At 28.5% G+C, this 27,125-nt stretch overlaps 1 protein-coding gene across 4 annotated transcripts in view; it reads right to left on the bottom strand.

The window, feature by feature from the left end:
- LOC127281853 (growth factor receptor-bound protein 14-like) overlaps window positions 1-27,125 on the bottom strand; it is a 438,976-nt gene that overhangs the window by 306,191 nt on the left and 105,660 nt on the right. For all 4 annotated transcript variants that reach the window (XM_051305804.1, XM_051305807.1, XM_051305805.1 and 1 more), the window contains one exon: window positions 14,054-14,221. In XM_051305804.1, the coding sequence (XP_051161761.1) occupies window positions 14,054-14,221 (168 nt within the window). The remainder of the gene's footprint in view (window positions 1-14,053; window positions 14,222-27,125) is intronic.

Raw genomic sequence — 27,125 nt, 5'->3', positions numbered from 1 at the left:
TAATTATTATTTTAATTTAATTAATTTGTTTTCATTTAAAATAAAAAATTTAAGCCAAAGAAAAATTTATGACAAAAAAAATGTTTATTTACGCCAAATAAATAACAGTGAAAAAAAATTTATTTGATTCAAATACTCGATTACTTGACTATTATCAAATATTTACGTGAACCAAAAATTATTTTTTTATTTACTTATTATTACTTTTTTTTTTGATTTTTACTAATTTTCCCTTAAGAACAAAATATTTTTTTTTGTATTATAAAATGTCATTTAAAATTCATTGAAAAAAAAATATGGCAAATAGTTTTAAGTAAAATAAAAGTCGTGGGTTTTCCTTTTGAAAATATATGCAAATGAGTCGCTCTCTCGCTAAACCAATGTAACTTCTGGTTTTAGCAAATACAAATGAATATAACTTCTGATTTCTATGTTCCCAAGTTTTTATCCACTTAGTGAATTTATTCAACTCGCGAGAATAAATTGCCCTGAGACTTCCCTTAAAACTTATTTATTCATCATTTACAAAATTTTTCCTTTCAAAATGAGAAAAAAAAAAAGAAAAAGAAGTGTGTACAAAATCCACTGAAAATTATCACATTACTGCAATTTTAAATTTTACTTTCTAACTTTCCTACAATGAAAAAAAAAATTTGATTTAAATAATTCGTTACTTATGATCAAATAAATATTTATATTTAATTATCCCAATCTATTATTTGAGTCAATTAAATTGTATTTGTTTCAATTATAGAAATTATTGATTCAAATACAGTTTATTTGGTTCAACACCCAGAAAAAAATATATTTTTGTCTCAATAAATATTTGTTTCAAATAAATTTTACTTGAGTTAAATAAAAATTATATTTGGGCTAAATAAAATTTTATGTGCCAAATTAAAATTTTTGTATTTAAAACAAATAAAAAGTCATTAGGCTCCGGGACAAATATATTTTTATTTGCTTCAAATAAATTCGATTTGTTTCAAATAAACTAAAATATTTCCCTGTTTAAAGTAACTATTTATTTCACCAAGAGAAATAATTTATTTGGAACAAATAAAATATATTTGAGTTAAACGTATATTTGTCTGAGAGCCTACTAATTTATTTATTTGACGTAAATAAAAATTTTATTTATCATAAATAAATTTTTCTTTGGCTTAAATAAATTTTCTATTTTTTTTTTTGAAATAAAAAAAATTTTTTTTTTCAGTGCTTTTCAAATTTTTATAATTAGAAAATTTTTAATTATCAACTTTATAAAATTCAATCCACTTGGAAATTCTCAAGAGAAAATTATAAATTTATTTTTCACTTTGACGAAATCAATGAAATATGAATAAAAACGATAATCGTGTAAAAGCAATATATTAAGAGCAAAATAATGTTTGAAAAAATTTATAATTCCCAATATTTCTGTTCTTTTTTTTTTTTTTTTTTACCTTTTTGCTAAGGCCACCGTTAAAAATACTCCCCGTGGAGTAGTAAACTGCAGTAAACTCGATTTCGCGACGCAGGAGGCTTTGCTCACTTAAGCGTGTCTTATGCGAGAGGAAATTTTGATGAAAGTTCTCATAAAATAGGACAGAACTCGTAAAACTTTTAGCGTGGCGTTCAATGTCGAAAAACTGGATATTTCCACGCGAAAATATTTGTCGTGATAATAGCAATGTCATTAACCCAAATTTTTCAAAGACTTGTATATAAACAAAAAGAATCCTATTTGACTGTTAATCGACGCACTTTATCATTGTCTATATACAAAAAAAAAAAAAAAAGCATCTCTGGAGTTCACTTCCGGTTCAGAATTCCGGAAATCTCGTGACTATTCTCCATTTTGATAATTGCACTATAAAAACTGTTGCAGTTCTACAAATTACTGTCTTGAAGAAGAAAAAACTTTAGACAAACACTTTTGTCTTTTACAACAGTTTTCCAAACCATTTTAAGAGGAGGGGTGGCTTTTATATAACGCGTTTACACACATATATATATATAAAATGTTTCAACTTTAATAACGCGGAAAAACTATTTTATGAGTGGTTTGTACGTGTCAAACTTTAGACAAACTTTGGATCGTTCAAAACTTTCAAGAAACTTGAAACTCATGTTTTTCAAGTTTCTGAGCTTCGATTCTTGGACAGTTAAAGTGTTAAGGAATAATTGACTTGACTGCTTTCTCATAAATAAATTGTAACTGCTGGAAAATAAGAACAAAACGAATTCACTAATTGGAAATAATTTCCGTTTCCCAAATTTTAAAATTATTTTCTATCGACAATTTTTATGCAGAAAAGAGTCGTTTAGAAAAAAAGAATTTTTTCAATAGCCGCGGGGAAAAAATAAAACAGTTCCTAAAAGGGTTGACTGCTTATTTATCCGGATACTTGAAAATGACTTTTTGTTACTCTTGGAAGCTGATTGACCCAAGTCGTTAGTGCACCCGGCGAAAATTTCACATCGGCCATACACCTCGGGCGTGAAATTGCATTAGGCGTTGGGAATCCCAGGAGTGTAAACCTACATTAAGTTAGACGAGAGAAGCGAGCGAAGTGAAATGATTGGGTGATACGTTACTGCGCTAATTTCGTTACTAACGGGATATCCGTCGAGCCAATTACAATAGTCACTGACTTCAAAAAGGATAAAAAAAAAAAAAAAATACACTAACGCTTATACACCTATAGCACCGGGAATACTCGATTTTTCCATCTCTCTCTCTCTCTCTCTCTCTCTCTCTCTCTCTCTCTCTCTCTCTCTCTCTCTTGTATGATTTTGTTCAAGAATCGTTCTACGATAACAGTATTATTCTGCAAGGCTGGTCTGATTCGATGGTTTTCCCTCTCTCTCTCTCTCTCACTCATAGCGCAAAGTTTCACCTATACGTCTGGTCAATATCGACACCAACCTCACCACATGGTTACGAATTTCATAACTGCCGGTTAACAAACTCACCAAGGGAGAAGTAAATTGATTCCGACCAGAAAGTTTAGGAAATTTGTATATTAAGCGGAGGGAAATTCGATCAACTTTCCAAATCAATTATATTTGACTTTCAATTTCAATTACTTGTCATTTTTTTCATTTTACGAAATAACAATTTTTTTTTTCATGATTACGTTATGTTAGCGAAATTATGTGAAAAAAAAGTATTCAGAAATATCACTAAAACTATTCAAGCAAAGGAGACCGATTGGCGGATAGTCATTTCGATTAGGCCAGGTTAGGTTAGGCCAAGCTAAGTTAGGCCAGGTTGGGTAAGGCCAAGTTAGGTTAGGCCATATTAGATAAGGCCAGTTTGGGTTAGGCCAGGTTGGGTTAGGCCAAGTTAGGTTAGGCCAAGTTGGGTAAGGCCAAGTTAGGTTAGGCCAAGTTAGGTTAGGCCAAGTTGGGTAAGGCCAAGTTAGGTTAGGCCAGTTTGGGTTAGGCCAAGTTAGGCTAGGCCATATTAGGTTAGGCCAGTTTGGGTTAGGCCAAGTTAGGTTAGGCCAGTTTGGGTTAGGCCAAGTTAGGTTAGGCCATATTAGATAAGGCCAGTTTGGGTTAGGCCAGGTTGGGTTAGGCCAAGTTAGGTTAGGCCAAGTTGGGTAAGGCCAAGTTAGGTTAGGCCAAGTTAGGTTAGGCCAAGTTGGGTAAGGCCAAGTTAGGTTAGGCCAGTTTGGGTTAGGCCAAGTTAGGCTAGGCCATATTAGGTTAGGCCAGTTTGGGTTAGGCCAAGTTAGGTTAGGCCAGGTTGGGTTAGGCCAAGTTAGGCTAGGCCATATTAGGTTAGGCCAAGTTAGGTTAGGCCAGTTTGGGTTAGGCCAAGTTAGGCTAGGCCAAATTAGTTTAGGCCAAGTTAGGTTAGGCCAGTTTGGGTTAGGCCAAGTTAGGCTAGGCCATATTAGGTTAGGCCAAGTTAGGTTAGGCCAGTTTGGGTTAGGCCAAGTTAGGCTAGGCCATATTAGGTTAGGCCAGTTTGGGTTAGGCCAAGTTAGGTTAGGCCAGTTTGGGTTAGGCCAGGTTGGGTTAGGCCAAGTTATTTTATCAAAGAAAAAATCTTAACAGAAACAAAGTTCACCTCGATTGTTGTTAACATCATGGAAAAAAAACACTCTCACGCGATTTAAAAAAATTCGAACACTCCCAAAAATACTATAATAAAAATTATAAATACTTTTTTTATCGGACGAACGCGGTTTTAAGAAAATTCGAACACTCCCGTAGCCACGTATGCAAAATTAGAAATATAATTTTAGTCAATCCCGATTTAAAATATATTCGAACACTCACGAAATAAAAATATTTAAAAAAAAAAAAAGTTTAAGGGAAAAACATAAAAACAAAACACCCTAAGAAACGTTCACGGTTTAAAGAAAATAAATGCGCACACTCCCGAAGCTAACACTTTTATTTATACTTAATAAAATTTTCCTAAATCAATGACAAAAATAAATAATAATTGAATCTACTATATTATAATCACGTGGTATTTCCAAAAAGAAAAAATGATAAAAATTTTATTTAAATATTTATGTTAACACGACGATTCGCAAATTTGAACTGAGAATTTAAATTATATATTTCTTATTATTTGTGAAATTTTGATTACCACTGGTTTATTACCTGCTATCCGAACCGACCTGCCATAAACCGAACGTCAACAAACTTTGCCTCGAGATGAAAATAATAAGTCTCGCAGAGAAATTATTTCATTGCATTTCCTGGAAAAATACAGAGAGAGAGAGAGAGAGAGAGAGAGACACAACCGATTGTATATTTGTAAAATTTCAAATATAAAATTCTATTATTAAATATAAATATTCAATTCAATACGGATTGTAATAATAGAAACAAAAAATTCAAAATTTAAACTGTTTTTGTACTATTTAGTCTAGTTTCTAACCAAAACTACACTGACAATGAGAAAAATATGCTATTCAACAGCATTTCTGACAAAGGTATAAAAATTATTAATTCAAAAGCATATGCTATAAAATTTGTAAAACATTTTATAGAAGCATATGCTTTTGAATCAATAATTTTAATACCTTTGACAGAAATGCTATTGAGCATATTTTTCTCAGTGTAAAAATTAGTATGGACCATATCAATTTTTTGTTATTATTTGGTTAGAATCCAAACTAAATAGTACAAAAAAAGTTTTCGAAATTTTGAAATAAAAAGTGGAAATAACAAATTGTTTAATTAAAAACAAACTTGACCCTGAGTCAATTGAATTTAACCCCTCTGCTTCTTGATCGTGTTTAGAATATCATTTAACTGTCGTACAAAGGAGATATTAGGTATAGAATGTACATAACTATATTCATCTTACAGTTTCTCCATCTCACTCTAAATTGTATATGCTATCTCTATATCAAGCATCTTCTCATCCCTACTCAGAAATTCTCATCTTTCGATATATGTCTACACACCAACAAAATTTATATACACACACACACACAAACATACAAGAGATCTATAAGGCTAGAGTCTAAGATTGCATGGGTCTTATTAGCATAAGAGAAGATCAATTTAGCGCGGCAAGGACTGAAAGGGGTGTGCGGGTGAACCTCGAGAAGGATGGTTACTAGTACCATGCTAGACCAGGTGGTAAATATAGTTATCTAGTACATGTACACGAGTCTGTCGACATGCTAACATGATCGATTTCAATTAGCATTCATGCATATATTCACTGGATACATATGTATAACCCGGATATCCATATTGATGTTCCATTATTTTTTTGTTGGAAAAAATTGTAATTTATAAAAAAAAGCATTGTGTGGTAAAAATTTCGGTAGGTAGATTTTATATAAAGTGTAAAATATTTCAAAATCGCTGATTTAATCCTAACACAGCTTGGCCTAACCCAACCTGGCCTAACCTAATACAGCCTAACCTAACTTGGTCTTACCCAACCTGGTCTAACCTAATATAACCTAACCTAACTTGGCCTAACCCAACCTGGCCTAACTTAATATGGCCTAACCTAACTTGGCCTAACCCAACCTGGCCTAACCAAATATAGCCTAACCTAACTTGGCCTAACCCAACCTGGCCTAACCTAACTTGGCCTAACCCAACCTGGCCTAACTTAATATGGCCTAACCTAACTTGGCCTAACCCAACCTGGCCTAACCAAATATAGCCTAACCTAACTTGGCCTAACATAACCTGGCCTAACCTAATATAGCCTAACCTAACTTGGCCTAACCAAACCTGGCCTAACCGAACTTTTCCTAGCCTAACTTGGCTTAACCCAACCTGGCCTAACCCAACATGGCCTAACCTAATATAGCCTAACCTAACTTGGCCTATCCCAACCTGCCCTAACCTACCTTGGCCTAGCCTAACTTGGCCTAGCCTAACTTGGCCTTACCCAACCTGGCCTTACTTAATATGGCCTAACCTAATATGACCTAACCTAACTTGGCCTAACCTAACTTGTCCTTACCCAACCTGGACTAACCGAACTTTTCCTAGCCTAACTTGGCCTATCCCAACCTGGCCTAACCTACCTTGGCCTTACTTAATATGGCCTAACCTAACTTGGCCTAGCCTAACTTGGCCTAACCTAATATGGCCTAACCTAACTTGGCCTTACCCAACCTGGCCTTACTTAATATGGCCTAACCTAATATGACCTAACCTAACTTGGCCTAACCTAACTTGTCCTTACCCAACCTGGACTAACCGAACTTTTCCTAGCCTAACTTGGCCTATCCCAACCTGGCCTAACCTACCTTAACCTTACTTAATATGGCCTAACCTAACTTGGCCTTACCCAACCTGGCCTAACTTAATATGGCCTAACCTAACCTGGCCTAATCGAACCAAACCTAACAAGTTTAACGATCATAAAACGAATCAATCAAGCACATAATGGAAGGCAGATGAAAACCCTGAATATACAAAATATAATAGAGAAGAATAATGAAGACATCTCACCGTTTTAAATATCGCTCGAATATATGTGACATGGGGATTGAAAATTTTAATAATAATCACTCATCGCTGCTTCTGCTGTTCCCAGCTGCAAGGTTATCTTCACTTCACGTCCTCTGCTTAAACGATACGAGTCCATTAAACCTGTCAGAACTTTAATAACGTAATATAGTTCAAAAAGCCGCGAGTTCATTGTGCTTTTTGCAAAACCTTTTTTGGAAGGACAAAAAAAAATGAATTTTAATCGAACACACACACACACACAATAGTCTCTATCCGGTTTTCAGTCATTTTTCACTTGACTCAACTTGAAAAATTACGTCAGTAGAACAAGTCGCGACAATTCAGACACACGAAGGATTCTTTTCTATGAAACTTTTGTTCACCAATCGGGAATTCTTCAGTGACAAATTAGTGCCATCTTGTGTCGTCGTCGTCTCCTTCTTCGTGGTGTAGAACATTACCATTTGTCAAGAATATCCTGTCCAGTCTTGATTGGAATGAGAGAAAGCGGTTTAAAAAGATGTCAAGTGGATAAAGAACAAGAGATATTGAGCTAGAATTTAGGAGAGAATGATGAAAAAAAAAGAAGAAGTGGTAGAGTTGGATAAAACATCCCGAGGATGAGAGAACGGCGGCAGCAGCAGCAGCTAATTAATTGTATAATTAATCGAGCGAATGAACGAGCAACCGAGCGTAACTAGTTCTGGCCTGTCAGACGCATAGGACCTGTCTGACCGATGTCTCCCTGTCGGCCGCCATTGCTGGCTCTCTCTCTCTCTCTCTCGGCCCTTTGTTGAGAAGCTCCTGAATTGCAGATTGAGGACCATAGCCAAGTGGTGAGACACTCTCTTCCCTTTTCTTGTCCTAATGCGACTTTCTGGATCCTTCAACTTTGTCGCATATATAGCCGAGGCAAAGGCGAAATATATATCATTTATTAATAACCCCTTAACTTCACAGGACACTTTTGTACTTTCCACTAAATTCATTATTCATGAGGCAAGGGCAGATTTTTCCTATTTCGAATCATTAATATTCCACAAGTAGTATTTCAAAGATAAGTTGACTCATTATGAGAATCACTGTATTAAATAAATGTTTTAAAATTATTTTCAACTGTTCGGGAAATTATGAATAGATTTTTTTGGCCCCCACTAAAAGTCTATATGAAATAAAGAATTTTTACCCTAAAAACGGTATAAAAATTAACTGCAACTTTTATCCTAGTTGAGTATTGGTATCTGTACTGAGAAAAATATTCAATAGCATTTCTGCCAAAGGTATAAAAATTATTGATTCAAAAGCATATGCTATAAAATCTAAAATTTTCCAAATTTTATAGCATTTGCTTTTGAATCAATAATTTTTATACCTTTGGCAGAAATGCTGTTGATTCAATAGCATATTTTTCTCAGTGTGCTATAATCAACAACATTTCTGTTAAAGGTATAAAAATTATTGATTCAAAAGCATATGCTATAGAATCTATATAATATTTCACAAATTCTCTTCAGAAACAATAATTTTTATTCCTTTGGCAGAAATGCTGCATACCTTAATTTTTAAACATACGGCAAAATCAGTACTAATTAAGACACAGAAATATCCCCCCAGAGTGTGAATATAATAAATTTTTCACCAAAAATTATCCTTACTTTTCACATAGGGAGATGAAAGACACATCATCCAAGTATTCAAAACGAAAATCATATATATATACGCCTGACATTTTCTGTCAAAAATTATTGTTAATGGATTAACGAAACGAAAATGATTCCTTCGCTCTCATCCTTCCTAAAACCGGCTTGGGTCAAGGTCACTCAATCAATCTTTTATTCAATTCACGAATTTTTTTTTTTAAACAAAAAACCTGTTTTGATTTTTTGGGTCGTAACACCAGTAGTGTATACTTTCTTCTCGCTTTTTTTTTCCTACACTCTCGAATACGAAACGAGTTTAATATATGACAATAAATTATATCTATCTCTGGCCTTTCATGTTTAAGCAAGCGAAAATTACATTGAATTCCATAGCATATATATATATATATATATATATATATAGCTACTGGTTATTAGTTCCCCAGCAAACCATCACAGCACATAAAACATATTAATCACTTAACCCAAAACATTAATCACTACCACTATCTTGTATAATGTTTTACATAATGTCTTATCACAAGTTTCTGGTATATATATATGGTGAATTAACTATATAGGGCATTCAATCATCGTCAATGAAATTAAAAATATTTTTATTCTGAACTTCTAAATTAATTTTCTAATATCGAATAATATAATTAAATTAATATCAAATAATTTGATTGTATTTCATAATAGGCAACTAACCGAATTTTTTTTTCCCGTTACTTCTGATTTAGCTGAACAGGAAAATAAAAGGGGATCCTTTATTTTTTTGCAAACGAGAGAAAGGAAAATGATAAAAGAGAAAATTTTCCTCTAATTTAAAGAATGCTTTAACTTCTTTTTTTTCCTAAGTAAATTTTTCGTGATTCGAGTTGACGTTCTTTGAGTGTAATGAACTTGATGTCGAGACCATGTTTTTCAGCTTTATTCCTAAAAAGCTTGTTGAAGTCACGAATGACTGAAATGGGATTTCAGTAGTATGTGTATCTCTCTCTCTTTCCACACAGTCTAAAGAGCAAGACGCTCGCCTTAATGGCGTAATAGCGTCTGCCACATAAAGGCACACAGCCGATTTCATGGACTCGCATTACCTGATAGATTATTCCGTATTCTAAAGAGTCGGTGTGTGGGAATCAAAAGGGGGTATGGAAGCGAAGAGAGGAAATAGAAGACAGAGAGTGAGAGGGAGGGAGGGAGGGAGTTCTCGAAGAGATAGAGGAGAAATTGTCGGTAACTCAGAGAAGTCGATCTAGAATAGTACGTGCAATTTTGCAAATGAGCACCGAAATCGGATAACCACCGCACATCCCCTCGCTGCCATACTAACCAACTTTACCTTGAGGAACTCTCTAAAGATGTATATTACTTGAAATATTAAACTCCCTCCCCCCCACTCTGATCTTGTATATTTAAAATAATTTAATTAGTGTTTCCCTGGATATATATATATAAGACTAAACTATTAAATTTTCTCCCCTATATGGATAACTCAGTCTCGGCAACAATTCGGTAAACCGCAAATAATTAATGAAACTTTATAAAATTATGAAACTTCATATCATATTAAATATAAAGCATATATGTGTAATTAAAAGCTAATTAGATACTGCATTATTAGAGTTTATAAACTCTATGAACATTGTTTTCGAACAATAATTTTACTTTTTCAACTACGAGGAGAAAAATTAATTGTAGTTTATATACTAAACCTGAAACTAAAATTTTGTGTTACAAATCTGTACTGTTGCATTAACAATATTTATTTTTAACTACAACAAATTTTTAGTAAAATTATTGTTTCTTATAGAAAAAATTTATTTTTACAACAGATTTGTATTGCTAGTATTGTTAGTATTACTAAGGAATTTATTACTACAACAATACAGATTTGTCGTAGCTACCAAACAAAATAGTTCCAAATTTTAGTACATATAATTAATTTTTCTTCTCGTCTTTTTATTACCCGATACCGTCCTTTCTTCTCTAAACATCGAAAAATTACACCAAAAAAAAACTATACTCTCATCAGTTCATTTAATAAAAACAAAAATATTGTTCAAGGGGAAAATAAAGCGAAATATTACTTCGAGGAATAGAAGATAATTAAAAAAAAAAAATAAAAATAAATGAAATTCGAGGTCTTGGTAAAGTATAATTGAGCCTTTGTCCCTGAAGAACATTCTTTAAACCATTATTCTGTTACTTTTCTTTAGTTAAAAAAAAAAAAAAAGAAAAAAGTTATATATATATAGGAAGGATCTCTACCAGAGCGCTAAAGGCTCAAACTAAAACCGGTTTTTCTCCTTGTGGATGCCAAAGAAGGATCCATCCGAAGGGTCTACTCTCTGACTACCCTTTCAACAAGGAGGTAAAGAGCTCCTGTGCGCACCAAGTCTTGCCTTACATTTCCTGTTAAAAGCGACTTTGAATAGATGGGTCATATGCCAAAAGCTTCAAACATAGAAAGGGCGGAGGGGTCGAGGGGGGCAAAAGTTTGATTTAATTAGTTCAATGAAACTCAACTTTGCCCCCCCCTCCTCCTTCCTCCCCTTCAACTAGCATTAAGTTAATTAATTAACATCTTGTGTACTTAGTAATGCAATCTTCCCACCATCAACAGAATTCTCTTCAAATCGTATTGGTATAATTATTAATATGATTAATGTTTTGCGTAATTAATATTTGAAAATAAATTCTCTATACTTGAAATTGAAATTCAACACTTGTGTTAAATATTTAATAAAAATTAGGAAAATTGAATGATTTATCAAAGTAGTTTATATAAAATTAACAATCCGTTTTGTACTTTAGTAATTTAGTATATATATAAATTACTTTAATAAATTATATAATAATAAAATGCTTGGTCTGTCCTTCTGTCCTAACTTGAAGTTGACCTTTTCTGATTTCACGTGTTTTTTTGAATGGTAATCTTATGACGTGTCAAATTTTGACAATTTTTTTTCTCATTTTTGCCAAAGTTGTATAATTGTGTTTCCAAATTTCGAAATAAGTTTCTTTAAAATTCCAAATTCGAAAATTCAATTCACGAAGCTGAAGTACACAACGTTTACCAACGAAATTTTTTTAAAAGTTGTGTATTGATTCAAAAATTGTACAAAAAATTTATGATGAGAAAAAAGATGCGCCAGGAAATTTCGTACAAAATAGTAATTTGAAAAAAATTTATTTTTAAAAATTAATTTTTAAGGTACCAGGGAGCCAACAAATACCTATTAAATATTAATTATAAAAACACAGGCCTCGAATCAACTTAAAGACACAAAAAGTCGTTTTAGTCGATATGAAGCTGAAGTTCGCAACATTTATGATAAACGATATTTAAAGAAATAATTTTTTTAAATGAAAAATTCTATAATTTTTTGCCTAAAAAATACTTTTTTAAAATTTGTTGATTAATAAAAACTACAAAAAAGTATTTTTTAGGTAAAAAAGTGTAGAATTTTTCATTTTAAAAAATTATTTCTTTAAAAATCGTTTATCATAAACGTTGCGTACTTCAACATCGTTTAGTCGATTTATATTCCAAAAAAAAGTAGATTTGTTTATTTTTTATTTTAACAAAAATATTTTACAGATTTTTAAATAAAAAATTTTTTTTTAATAATAATCCTTTTCGAAGGGTTAAAGATGAAATTTTTAGAAATAAATAAATTTCAAAAGATATTGTTAATTTTCAAACAATTATTAAATTTTACAGAAATAAAAATAATTAATCAAACAATTTTTGGAAAGTATTTTTTTAAATTAATTGAATTTTCAAAGATTTAAAATTGAAATTTTTGAAATTAATTGAAACTTTAAGTGTCTTGTAATTAAAATTTTAGATGATTTCACTAAAAATTTATTAGAAAATGCTGACAAAATACAATAATTTGAAAATCATTTTTAATTGAAAAATGGTTTCAGATAGTTGAATTTTTAAAGAATAAATTATTAAAATAGTTAAAAATAATTGAATTTTCTTAGAGTTATAATTGAAATTATTAAATTTCAAAAAAAAAATTTTTTCGATGGAAAATTTTAGAAATAATTAAATTTTAGATGCTTTTAAATTCAAATTATTGAAAATTCAATTAATTTTGAATTCAAATTTTTGAGAACAATTAAATTTTATTTGATTTTAAATTTGGAAAATAATTGAATTTCACTTCATTTTGAATTGAAAATTTTGGGAAATAATTGAATTTTAATTGAAATTTTGGATAATAATTTAATTAAATTTCATTTTTGATTGAAAATTTGGATAATTAATTTTGAATAGAAATTTTAGAAAATAATTGAATTTTATTTCATTTTAAATTGAAAACTTGGTAAATAATTAAATTTTAAATTGAAAATTTTGGATAATTATTGGATTTTTAATTGATTTTGAATTAAAATTTCCGGTAATAATTGAATTTTAGTTTATTTTGAATTGAAATTTTTAAAAAATAATTCAATTTTATTGTGATATTTTTTTTTAAATTATAAACAATTGTTAAATTTCATAAAAATTTTAATTGAAAAATAATTTTGATATAATTGAATTTGTGATGTATTTCATTAAAATTATTAAAAATAATTAATTTAGTGAAGAATCATTTTAGTTCAAAATTTGTTAAATAATTGAATTGAAGAAGAACTGAAGAAGATCTACATTTTATACTAAAAAAATGTATTTTATTTACATTTTTTTTCAAATGTAAAAAAAATGTCGCATTTTATTAAAATAAGTCGATAAAAGTCGTATTTTTGAAAAAAGTCGGAAAAAGTCGTATAATCCGAGGCCTGTATAATGTTCATTATTATCATTTAATATGTAATAATATTCTAATAAATTAAATTATTATTGATTATATTAATCTTTAATTTCTTTAAAACAAACAATTAAATACTCAGTTTGGCGCTCTTGCGCGCGTTTAATTTTGCTAGTTATTAAATAATAGAAAATTAGTCCAACAAATTAGAAAATGGGAAAAGATTAGCGGAGAATAATTTTAAACCACGTCGTGTAAATAAACTCCAATAAAATGAAATTTCCCACTTCTTTTTTTTTTTAAATAGACTTCCTTTTAATTCACGATCGTTACGCGTCCGTCATTTAAAAACTCCTTAAAGAAAGGTCAATAAGCCTCTACTTTTGCCGTTCTTCTCTCTCTCTCTCTCTTTCTTTTTTTATGTTTTAAAAGGTAATGGGAGAGAAAAAGGTCATGAAAATAACGAGCCAAAACGTCAGGGGAATTTTCTTTCGACATTTTTGTCAGGGAGATATAAAACGAACAGGCTTATTTCATTTTTATTAGAAGGGGGTAAAAATTTAGCATTCATCGAATTATTTTATAAAATTTGTGTCTACTATAAAATTCGACCATCTGGTGTCAAATATAAAAAAAAAAAGAAATCTTGATTTTAAATGGAGAAATCTAATTTAAAATGAGATGTGAAAATAAAATCACACTTACCTCGGATGAATACTGATGTTGCTGTTGCTGCTGCTGCTGCTTATTTGTTGGTGATGATGATCCTGAGGTAGATGGAGTTGGTGAAAAAGATCTTTGGTTTTTCGAATTCAACGATGTTCTTTGCGATGAGAATCGTGACATTAATGATTTTGCTCCCAATAAAAATGCCTGAAACGAATAAATAGTTTGTTGTTTTTTTATTTTCATAAATCAAATAGAGCAATAATTCTTATAGAAGTGATTTTTCACATTTGCGAGGATCATTTGCTCTGTTTAAAAGAGATTGATTTTCATTTTCGTTAAATAGCCAGAGGTTTTCAGTAGTTTGGCATAGTGCCAGTAAGACGTACTTGGCATCTCACAATTTATCAATTTACCTAATGGGATATTTCGTAAGTGCATGATAGATAGAGATTGACTTCAATAAGACATACACATACACACATGCTCCATATTTTTCTCCTTGAGAATTAATTGTTTAATACATAGGGTGTTAAATACTCTTTCAAAAATATGTTTTTCATATACTAAACCCTTTATGGATGTTTAGGAGCAGATGTATTATAGTCGAGTCGCGCAAGACGATTTTGCATTATATTTTCGATGCCAATGATCCATTGTGTTTCTCATATATAGTGGTGTCGACACAATGCACGTCAAAAATGAAGCTTATTGTTTTCTAAATTGGTGCCTACGTTCATTGATCACCCGCACTGTATGCAATATTTATGAGTGCAGAATTTTTTTAAAAAATAATTTTAGAATTTTCTAATCCTCTCGACAATTTAGAATCTGTATATTGATTTTGACAATACAGATTGGTATTTAAAATTTTGTTGTTGTCAACAAAATTTTGATTGTTCCAATGGTTAAGATTAAAATTCCTTTTCTAATTTTGATTCTGTTCCGTTGGAACCAAAATTTTGTTGATACAACAGAAAAATTTTAACTACCAACCAGATGTTTTGTCAAAATAAAATTTTGTTGAATCCGACTGCTTTTGAAGCATAATAACTAAAATACACACTTACGTAAAAATACTGTTGGTGAATATAATTTTTCACAAATATCCAGCAGAGAGAGAGAGAGAGCAACAGAATGATTATTATGGGGACAGGGTACAAAGCATTATGTGTTGGACGACCTGACTTATTCTGAATAAATGTGAATAACTGAATGACAGCTGACGCGTGCGGATGAAATCAGACAATAACCATCACCATCAAAACTCATATACACACAGCTGTATTAGGCGGCCGAGTAAATTCCGAATAAACCAACCTTTCACATTCGACATCACAGAGACAGAGAGAGAGAAAACCGTCATTTATCATATTGAATACAGATGTTACATTATACCGACATTATCACTATCACTATTTTTTCTATTCTCCACTCTTTCGCATTAGGAAAAAATTTATTCCTATTATGATTTGCCTAAAAATTTGCAAAACATTTTTCTTTAATTAGAGAAACCACAAATTAATTAGAGGTAAAACATGAATTATTTTCTCCTAAAGTAAATGTCATGTATTTATATATATATATATATATATGTCGAAATGAAATGAATGGCTTCGTGAAATAATAGTTCGAGCATCGGAAGTGCAATTTAATTGCTTTGATTGAAGTACACGTTGAATCCGTTGACACAACGATACATGCGACATATGCCATTATAGTTTACGACTTGGAGCTACAGAGTATAAATAGCCGAACGATCCTGGCACAATATATATATATATATATATACCTTTTCCAAACTACGAGAAAGGCATGCATCGTGTCACAATCCGTCGAGTAATACATATATCATTATGTATTTATTACCATCGATCACTGATTGAACTTCCATTCTCTCGGAATATGTATAGATGTGTGTAAATATATATTCGCATATGAATTTATGCTCTCCTATATATCTATATATATATGAAACTAAAGGCAGTGTACACCTGCAGCCATTGTTTGCAACCAATTCTAGATTGTGTATATATACATTAGAAAATTGCTGTACTTTACTATTTTCAACTAAAATTTAATATAACATGTAGATAAAATTCTTTCTATTTAGGAATTTAAAAATTATGGAAGTTAGATTCGACAAATGAGAAACAGATCACAGAAAATTATAAGGTATTAAAATAAGCTGCAACGCTTTTTATTTTAATCCAATTTTGCTTATTTTAATACCAAAATGGATTAAAATAAGCAAAATTGGATTAAAATAATAAGGGTTGCAGCTTAAAAAATGTGGAAATAAATTTCCAGACGCCACAGCCTTTTAATTTTCTGTGATTCTAACGGATTTTAGTTACAATAAAATTTCTGTGTATTACAAAAAAGTTGTTATACCAACGAATAATTTGTTAGTACACTGATCAAAATTTTTAATTGAATCAACAGCATTTCTGCCAAAGGCATAAAAATAATTGATTCAAAATCATATGCTATAGAATTTGTAAAATATACAAAATTCGTAGTATATATATGCTTTTGAATCACTTTATGCCTTCTGCAAAAATGTTGTTGATTCAATAGCATTTCTCTGTATTACTAAGGCGAATTACTACAATACAGATTTGTTGTAGCAACCATACAAAATTTTAGTTCCAGATTTACACCGAAAAAAAATATACCCAAAATCTGCTTTTTATTTATGAAATTTTTATCTTAGTACAAAAGCAATAGCAGTTTTTACCGGAAAAAGAAGTTAATCTTTACTTTGAAAAAGGTAATTTTGACCAAAACTAATATTAAAATTAACGTTTCGTTCAGTAACAATTCCATTGCTTTTGTTCTAAGCTAAAAAACAGATTTTTTTTTCCAGTATAGTAACAATTTTTCTCCGTAAAGATTTTTATTCCCATTAATTTTGTCCCATTTCTGCCATTTACATTTTTAGTCAAAACAATCCAAAACTAAAATTTTTCAAACATATTTTGTGTGAAAATATTGTTTAAAATTTTCCGTCGTTCTCCTTTCAAAGAGATTATATGGAAAAGGAACTAGTATGAAAGTAAGAGAACAAGATTTTGCGATAGATAATAATTTTCAAATGCCATGGAGAAGTAGTATGTATGTAAATTGGTTTAACAATGGGAGATAAAGAGAAAGAAGAAGAAGAAGAAGAAGAGAGAGAGAGAAAGAAAAAAGAGTAAGGATTGTACATAAAGCAGAAGCACTAGGAATACAAAATCCAGCTCTTTCGAGGTTTTGACTTTTATCACCGTTAATGCTCCATTGTTAAGGACGCGTATTTACGACTGCCGTTTAAAGGCTAATGTCCAAGGCATCGGGAATTACTTCTAAAGTGAATTTTCCATTTTTTCTTTTTTTTTTTTCTTTCCCAACAAGACCGTTATTATAAACGTGCCAGCTTACAATCAACATAGACTTGTAAATAATTAGCATATAAGCTCAAACGAGAGAAACTCAATCTATCGCAGTCACTAATATTCAAATTATCTCATGAATTATTCACTTTCAACTCCACTTGTTAATGCGTCAAAATTCCTAATTACACATAAATTTTGCAGTCGACGTCACGCAAAAACGTTTTCAAAAAAAAAAAAAAATTTGTGATCAAAATCTATACTAATTAATTTGTTATATTTTTGGAGAAACTAGGAAATAAAATAGTTGATCAACAACGGGTCCGAGACATCAATAACTCAAACTCGACCACGAAACATCAGTCATAATATGTTTGCGTCTGTCAGTTAGCTTTCAGCTAGTCTGAGAAATGTAAGGCCTCTCATCACGTATATATATATATATCCCATGGGGGAAACAATGAAACACATGAAAAATTACACCCCCCCCCCCAAGGCAAAACTATTTTAACAATTTTTTTCCCCGCCAAGAATCTTTTTTCAAAAAAATGGAATTTTTAATTAAGGAAGAAAAAAAAATGGTACTGCGGGGAATTGATTGGAAAATACCATTAAATTTTGAAAAAAAAAAATGGGAATATTTCTCTCCTTTTTTTTTAACTCTCTTTCTATCTCGTATAACAATACAACGGGAATGTTCAATTTGGTTTGCTGAACAAAAAATCCACTTTAAATTTACAAAGGAGAAAAAAATTTGATTTCCGAGAGAGAGACACAAATCACATTTCAATCGAACAATTTCGAATTTTAGATGAAATTAAATTATATATTGAAAATTTTTGCCCCTTTTTTTGAAATATAATAGAGAGTATAAAGGTTAATTCTCAGTGCATTAAAAAAAAAATGTATGGGAGTATTATAAAATTATATATAATTCATACTGTAAATGTTTAAATAAAGGGTTATGTCAATTTAATCATATATGAAAAAGTTGATTCTCAATTATTTTTCTCTGTTGAGACGATAATTTACATGAATAACGGTATCTTTATAACTAAATTACACTAGTCTGGAATATATTAATATTCAAACTTTTCAACAAAACTAGTTTTGTAAAAGCAGATATAAAAAAAAATTGAATTTCAGTAATTACAGAAATTAAATTTTTTAGGAATACAAAAAATAGTTTAATAATTAAAATTTACTTTTTGTAATTAATGATTTTTACTTTTTGTTTTCTCCAAAAAATATACAAAAAATTGATCTCTATTATTTTGTGAAAGATAAATATTTAATTCGTTACTGTTATTTTTAATGAATTTTAATTTTTTTTTTTAAATTCCTTTTTTAAATGCGAAATAAATTTATAAATTAAATTAAGGTTATCATAAAACGCAACAGTCGGACAAGCAATAAAAATGTCAAATGTCAAAAAGAGAAAACCGCACAAACTAAGAAGAAGAAGAAGAAAAAAAAAGTATATCTTTTTCTCAACTTTACGTTTGTGGTTTGTGCCTACCTAATGTAAACTCAAATGTCATTTGTGGTTAAACACAAACTTCAATAAACTGACAATGTTTTTTCGTTTTTTATTGCTTTTTCAAGAAATTACATTATTCATTAATATTGTTGCACGCAAACTAAACTGTCTCAATTAATTAATTTGCGAATACAAGTCTGCTTCTAATATCGATTAAGTAATAAAATTTTTATTACCCACTGTTTAATATTTCCAAAAAATGGGATAATTTTAATATTTATTTGATTTTAATTTTAATATAATATTTACGGAAAAAAAAAATCTTCACCTAAAACAGCGATGTTTCTCTGGAACAGGGAAAGCTTTCGCTATTCTACACTGTAAAAAATTTTGGGAATAATTAATTATTTTTAATTTTTAAATATAATTATATATTATTAAATATATATTATTAAATATAAATTATTATATTATAAATAATTTATAAATAATTATTTATTTTTAAACAAAAAATATATATAGATTTCTTTATATTAATAAAATTTCATTAAATTCAATAATAAAAATAATTTTTTATTTCTTTATTTCGACAAAAATTTTAGGGAAATATTAATTATATGATTTGGGAACTTCCACAAAAAACTGAGCAAATTTCATCAAAAAAATCATGGGAAATATTCACGATTAATAAGACGTATATTCAATAGTTTTTCATAAAAATTAACTTAAAGATTTTTAGGAATATTTATTATTAATTTTGAATTTCCACTAAAATTTTAATAAAATTCACTAAAAAAAAATCTTGGGAAATATTCATCAGTAATTGGGTAATTTCTATAAACATTTAAAGAATATTCACCAAAATATCACGGGGAATATTCATTATTAATTGGAAAAAAAAAAATTTAAGCGAAATTCACTAAAAAAATCTTCGGGAGTATTCTTTGGTAATTATAGGTAATATTAAGAAACTTTTAGTGAAAATTCACCAACAAATTGCGTGTGAAATATTCATTATTAATTAGAAAAAATTTCACTAAAAATTCAGCAAAATTCACCAAAAAGTTTTGGGAAATACTCAATAGTAATTAGGTAATTTAACCAAACTTTTGATGAAAATTCACCAAAAAAATCCACAAATTTTTTAGGAAAATTTTTTCCTAAAAATTTTTGGTAATTTTCCATAAGTTTTGGAAAAAAATTTTTCCCCAATAAATATTGGTGAATATTCTCAAAATGATTGGTGTATTTTACGTCACCAGACTTTTTGGGAATTTTCCCCAAAAAATTTTTTAGAAAAAACTATCCCTGTTCCGAATAAAAATTTTTTTCCAAGTATTCAATTTGTTTTTCTTCTTTCTTTTTGAAGGATTAGTAAGAAAAAAAAATGCAGAATTAGTAAAGAATTTTAAAATTGTTCTCATAATGTAAAAAAGTTTTTTGCGAAAATTTTTTCCAACGATGTGCATGAGCGTGACGAATGCACCTACATTATTTACAACTCTAGTCTGGCGAGATCGTGTTATTACATTAGGGAAGAGACATTTCCTTGACGTTCCCCTTCGTGATCCTTATACATGTCCTCTTCCTTATGTCACATTTACGATCACCTTTGTCTCCTTTTTTTTAAAAACCATTTCCCCCCACCCCACCCCCCCTTCTGTTTCTATCACTCTTTCTCATCTTTCTTCATTCTTTTCTTCTATATATTCGTATATTCTCAATTCAAGTTTTTACAACCCACTTTTAATTTAAAAGAACATAAAAAGATTTGTTGTGTGAAGTATAATGAAATTTCTTCCTTTTTTTTTTTTTTTTTTTATATTAGTTTCGAAGAAATGACTTTTTAAAAGAATATAATTCGTCAAAATAAAAATAATTTGAAAAAAAAATGAAAATAATTTTACAAAAATTAATAATTAAAAAAATTAAAATAAATAATTTTAAAAAAATTAATAATTAAAAAAAAATTAAAATAAATTTTAAAAAAATGAAAATATTTTCATTTTTTTCAATTTTATACAAAATCAGAGAAAATTAAATTCTATAGGTTTATTGGTTCAATTACCCAGCGGAAAATTGTCAGTGTGTGTGTGTGTGTTTGGCAATCGGTAATTATTAGTTCAATATTGAACCCGGATGTTTGGTCGAAATATTTTATACGGATGTTAATCAATGTATATATGTTTACCGGTATAGGAGAATTATTAAACAGGCCTTTCGATTAAATATCAAAATTATAAAAAATTTACTCGACATTGAAAAACAGAAATTTATTTTATTCAAATAATCGGTTATTTTTACTATTAACAAATAAATAATTATTATAATTATTTACTGATTGCTAATTTTTGTTTCATCGTATTATTTGATAAATTGTTTTTTAATTATTTTTGAATATTTTTATTGTTTTTGTATATTAATTTGTTTTATTATTTTCGTTATTGTCCTTTGAATTATTTTTGTATTTATTTTTATAAATTATTTTTTTATTTAACATTTTTTTGTTATATTTTCTAAATTTGTTTTTACTTTAATATTTTTATTATTTTTCATTGTTAATTTACATTTGTTAATTTTCCTCTCATACTAATTTGGTTTTTTTATTTTTGTTTGTCATTTTTAATTAATTTTTATAATTTTATTTATTTTGCAGACAAATCAGTGTGATTTCGAAATGTAAAAGTAAATATTAAAAATCCATTTGTCCAAATTTTATCATTTGTTTTAATTACTTTTTTTCTTTTAATAACAATTTAATCCATATACTAATAAAATAAATATTTATTTAACAATAAAATAACCAATTATTTGAATTAAATTTTTTTTTCAGCGCACAATTATTAATATAATTATAATTAATAAATTTTCAGTATATGATTTTAATTTAACATACAAATGCAGACAGTTATCTTAGTGACTGTTGCACTCAGCTAATATGTGCACAACGTGGAGATCTCACGGGTATTTATCCTATTCCCCCGCGTTAGTTTGCGTTTTCCTAAGGACGCGAATTAGGTCGCGTTTACATTTCACAGTATGACGAGTATCCTTCACGACACAACGTTAAACGTTTAATATCACGAAAGTGGAATTTAGAAAAAAAATTATTATACATAATTCATGAATCTCAGAGAGAGAGAAAAAAAAAACATTTCTCAACTTATTTAAAAAATTTTCATATATTACAATTTAGCAATTTTTTTTTTTTATTCAATTGAATGTGTAAATGTTTTTTTATTTGAAGTGTCAGATTTTTTCTTTCTTTCTTTCATTTTTTTTTTTTTTTTTTTGTTAAGAGATTACACTCGATCCTGTCATTGACAAAGGGTCTTAAAGTAATTAAATCATGTTCTTAGTTGCGAATAGTGTGAAGCTAAATCTACTATAAGGCTTCAATCTCTTTCTAAAAGTAGGAAACGAAAAATGACAATAAAATTATAGAAAAAAAAAATTTCGAATAAAAATATTTGTTTCAAATCAGTGGAAATATTTTCAAAATCGATGATTTTTATTATAAATTTATTATTAAAATTGATATTTTAATTACTACACGGAAAAAAAATATTTACCTGAAATTATAATAACCAAATATTTAACTGAAACAAGTTAAACTTTTGCTACTATAGTAAAACATTTTGCTGTTGTAGGTAAATATTTTTTATAGATTTCGAAAAATATATTTTCTGATATCAATTTTTGAATTTTATATACGAATGAATTTTTATAATGAATTATTTTTGAATATGAAATATTTGTTAAATAATACTAGTTCTTTTTTCGTAGTATACAAAAATTGTGAAAATTTTTTTTTTTTTTTTGAAAAAAAAATCGCAAGTAAGCCTGGGGTTTCATGGAGACTTTTGTTTTTAATCTCGTTAGACACTATATAGGTATGCTTTCCGCTGACAAAGTCGATTAGAGACACGACACTAATCAGAATCAAGATCGTCGGCTCCTGTTAACAGACTTTGATCCACTGAAGCAAAAGGAAGCAACCAGACGCAAGAATGGTTCAATTAGCTACTTATGAACATCTTATAAAGAGTTAGACAGTTTAGATCGGTGTCTTCCAACATTATTAAATTCAATATAATCACTAATAATTATAATTTCATAATTTTATTAATTAGATGGAAATTTTAATTAAATCTTTTTTTACAGACTTTCATTTTTTCGCTAATTAAAATTTTCTTTAATTAAAATTTTGCATATAGAAAAAATTAATACTATATAGTAAATTTTGTACTATAAATATATTTAAAATAAAGGACAAAAATCGTAATGAAAAAAAAAACATGAAACAAAGACATTGAGACAAACAGAAAAGCAATATTCACGTATAAAGTTCACACTCATACTGAAAAGGAGCTTTTACATGAAAAGGAGCTTAATGAATTTCGAAGTTTGAGCTAATACGGTACTCTTTTCTAAAGTACATAAACCGATATCTTCAATTACATTCTAGGTGGTACTTTCTTCAATGAAAACTTTCTTTTCTTTATTTTCACTTTTTCCTCTCTTTTTTCCAAGTACCACTTTTCCATTAATTCGAAAATATAACGAAAAAAAGTTCAAATAAAATCAGGCGAAAAAGAAAGAATAAGATAACTGTCCGCTAATCTAATTCTAATCAAATCTTTTCACAATTGCAGGCATCACACAGTGAAAAAAAAATTTATATTCAAATAATCGCTTACTTTATTATCAAATAAATATTCTCTCTAAATCTGAATTAGTAAAAATGTTTACTAATTTAAATTAGTGACTCATTTTTTGCTTTAGAATTAGTTAAATTTTACTAATTGTTAGTAAAAGTTACTAATCATTAGTAAAATTTTACTAATTCAGAAGCAAGAAGTAAGTCACTAATTTAAATTAGTAAACATTTTTACTAATTCAGATTTAGAGAGTTTAATTATCATTTAAGTCAATTAATTGGTATTTCAAGTACAGAAATTATTGGTACAAATACAGTTTATTTAATTCAATTATTTGGTTTCAAAAAATTTATCTCCAAAAATAATTTGGTTCAAGTAACCATTTATTTGGTCAATTAACCGATTATTTGAATCAAATAAATTTTTTTTCACTACAATACCTTTTCCCCTAAAAAAGAAGGTGAATTTTTTTCCCTTAAAAAAGGGGACAAAAAAATACAACATCAAGTTAAATAATTACATATAATAATCGTGAATATCTTTCGTTCATTCTGTCCACACCTGAAGTTAGTATTTGTTATAGGTCTTTTGTTTTTTTTAAATGTATTGTTTGACATTATTTTGTGTTGGTTAAAATTTTTCAATGTTTTTTTGGCATTGTTTCGATAATTAATTTTGAATAGAAATTTTAAAAAATAATTGAATTTTATTTTATTTTAAATTGAAAACTTGGTAAATAATTGAATTTTGAATTGAAAATTTGAAAATAATTTAATTTTAGTTGATTGTTGATTGAAAATTTGAAAATAATTTAATTTTAGTTGATTGTTGATTGAAAATTTGAAAATAATTAATTTTAGTTGATTGCTGATTGAAAATTTTGATAATAATTAATTTTGACTCGAAATTTTGGAAAATAATTGAATTTTAATTGAAATTTTGGATAATAATTTAATTTAAGTTGATGTTGAATTAAAATTTCGGGTAATATTTGAATTTTATTTAATTTTAAATTGAAAACTTGGTAAATAATTGAATTTTAAATTGAAAATTTGGAAAATAATTCAATTTTATATATAATTTAATAACATGTAATAATAATTTTCATTATTATCATTTAATATGAAATAATATTCTAATAAATTTAAATTATTATTGATAATATTAATCTTTAATTTCTTTATAACAAACAATTAAATACTTAATTTGGCGCGCTTGCGCGCGTTTAATATTGCTAGTAATAATAATAATGTTGTATAAAAATTCTTAATGAAGACTAAAAATTTTAATAATTTTATATTTTGAAAATATGTGAATTGCAATAAATAATTTTTTTTTTATAAATCCTCTTAATTTTCAAAAAATTTTACCAAAAAAAAAAGATAAATCTCTGAATTTTTTTTCTTCTCAACAAAGATTATAATTACAGTCTAAAGTATTTTTTTATTTTTTGTCATTAATAATTATGACAGAGAGAGAGAGACTAACAACAAAAGAAAGAGAGAAAGAGAGAGGAAATAGGGACTATTAAATTCTCGACATTTGCGCGGCTATAAACGTAAATCTTCGCTATATAGTTTCAAAACGATGAGGAAGAATGAACAATGACAATCGAGAAAATGACGAATGATATATAGTGATGATATAAAAGGGAGAGAGAGAAAGAGAGAGAGAGAGAGACGATTTGCCTGAAAAGTACAGATGCCAATGTCTTTCTCAACTCGATGCAAAATGTGTTACAAAGAAACATGAAGGAGATTACCATAACGACACTCGACAGCGCGCGATCATTATCGACGAATCGCTTACTTATACTTTCAGATTCTGTCAACGAGTGGATATTTTAATGCAAAAGAAGAAGAAGAAGAAGAAGAAGAAGTCTTTTTCACCGATTGAAAGAAATAAGTTCATCTTTCAAAAAAAAAACACAAGGGAGAAAAATCTATAAAGAGCGCAATGAGAAATCTTGATTGACTTCTATAATATATATAAGAATTTTCACATTGAGAAAAAAAAAATTGACATATTGAAAAAAAAGTTTCGGTAATATTTCTTTTGTATTTTTCAAATAAAAAATATAAATAATACTCCAAAAAAGTAGACACACTGAGAGAAACGATTGGCTGCAATTACCATTTCGTTAGTAAGAGTATTTTTGCTAATTTATATTAGTTGCTGTTACCATTTAGTTAGTCAGCCTAACCTTTTTGTTAGTAAGGTAACTAATTAAATACACAGAAAATTAAAAGGCATTAAAATAAGCTGCAACGCTTATTATTTTAATCCAATTTTGCTTATTTTAATACCAAAATGGATTAAAATAAGCAAAATTGGATTAAAATAATAAGCGTTGCAGCTTATTTTAATGCCTTTTAATTTTCTGTGTAGTTATTCCAACAAACTAATTAGTTAAACCAACTAATAGAATAGTTATGCCAACCAATAAAAATAGTAACCATAACTATAATAAATTAGCAGCAGTATAGTTTACTAACTAAATATGGTCACCTCAAAAATGGTAACCCCAACCAGTCTTTTCTCTTAGTGCAGATTTGACTTTTACTCTCTAAATCTGAATTAGTAGTTTTCTACTAATGAAAAAGTGCGGATTCGTTTACCAATTGTAACAGTTTTGACTAATTTTTAGTAAAAAAAACTACTAATTGTTAGTAGAAAACTACTAATTCATGGAGTAAATCGGCTTACTAATTTGAAATACTCTCTAAATCTGAATTAGTATAAAACTGTTTTCTAATCTGAATTAGTGACTCACTTTTTGCTTCTCTAATTAGTAAAATTTTACTAATGATTAGTAACTTTGACTAACAATTAGTAAAATTTAACTAATTCTAAACTTAGTACAAGGTAACTTTGACTAACAATTAGTAAAATTTAACTTATTCTAAAGCAAAAAGTGAGTCACTAATTTAAATTAGTAAACATTTTTACTAATTCAGATTTAGAGAGTAGTAAAAAATACGACTTACTCCACGAATTAGTAGTTTTCTACTAGCAATTAGTAGTTTTTTAACTAAAAATTAGTCAAAACTGTTACTAATTCAATTGGTAAACGAATCCGCATTCTTTCATTAGTAGAAAATTACGAATTCAGATTTAGTGAGTACATTTTAGTTGAGGAAAAAAAAATACAAAGCTACAAGAAAATTTCTACTAAAACCAGACTTAAGGAAAAATCTGTTTTTTGTATTGATGAAAAAAATGTAAAAACAAAAGTCAAATCTTATTAAAATAAGTCGAAAAAATATAATCCAGGACCTGTATCAAAATCGACACGGAAAAAAAAGAAAAAGTACTACTTTCGGAGTAAAATGGCAACTGTGCGAAGTTTCTTCGCGCACCTCTGGCAACTTTTACTCCAAAAACAAATAAAATTTACTCCAGAGAAATAGTCAAAAATTACTACGGAAACAGTAAAATTTACTACAGAAATAGTCAATTTTTTACTACACTGAAAAAAATTTGCTTCGCATTAATGACTATTAATCATAACCAAAATTGCCTAGTGGGTTCCTCTCGTAACCAGACAAATTAGTCAATTCCTGGTATAAAGGGTGTTAAGAATTTTTTTCAATGTA

The sequence above is a fragment of the Leptopilina boulardi genome, unplaced genomic scaffold (genome assembly GCF_019393585.1).
Source record: "Leptopilina boulardi isolate dan_hultmark-lab unplaced genomic scaffold, ZJU_Lbou_2.1 LbouV2_278, whole genome shotgun sequence".
Lineage (NCBI taxonomy): Eukaryota > Metazoa > Arthropoda > Insecta > Hymenoptera > Figitidae > Leptopilina > Leptopilina boulardi.
Note: the sequence above shows the minus strand (reverse complement) of the source record. Positions and strands in the feature narration are given on the sequence as shown.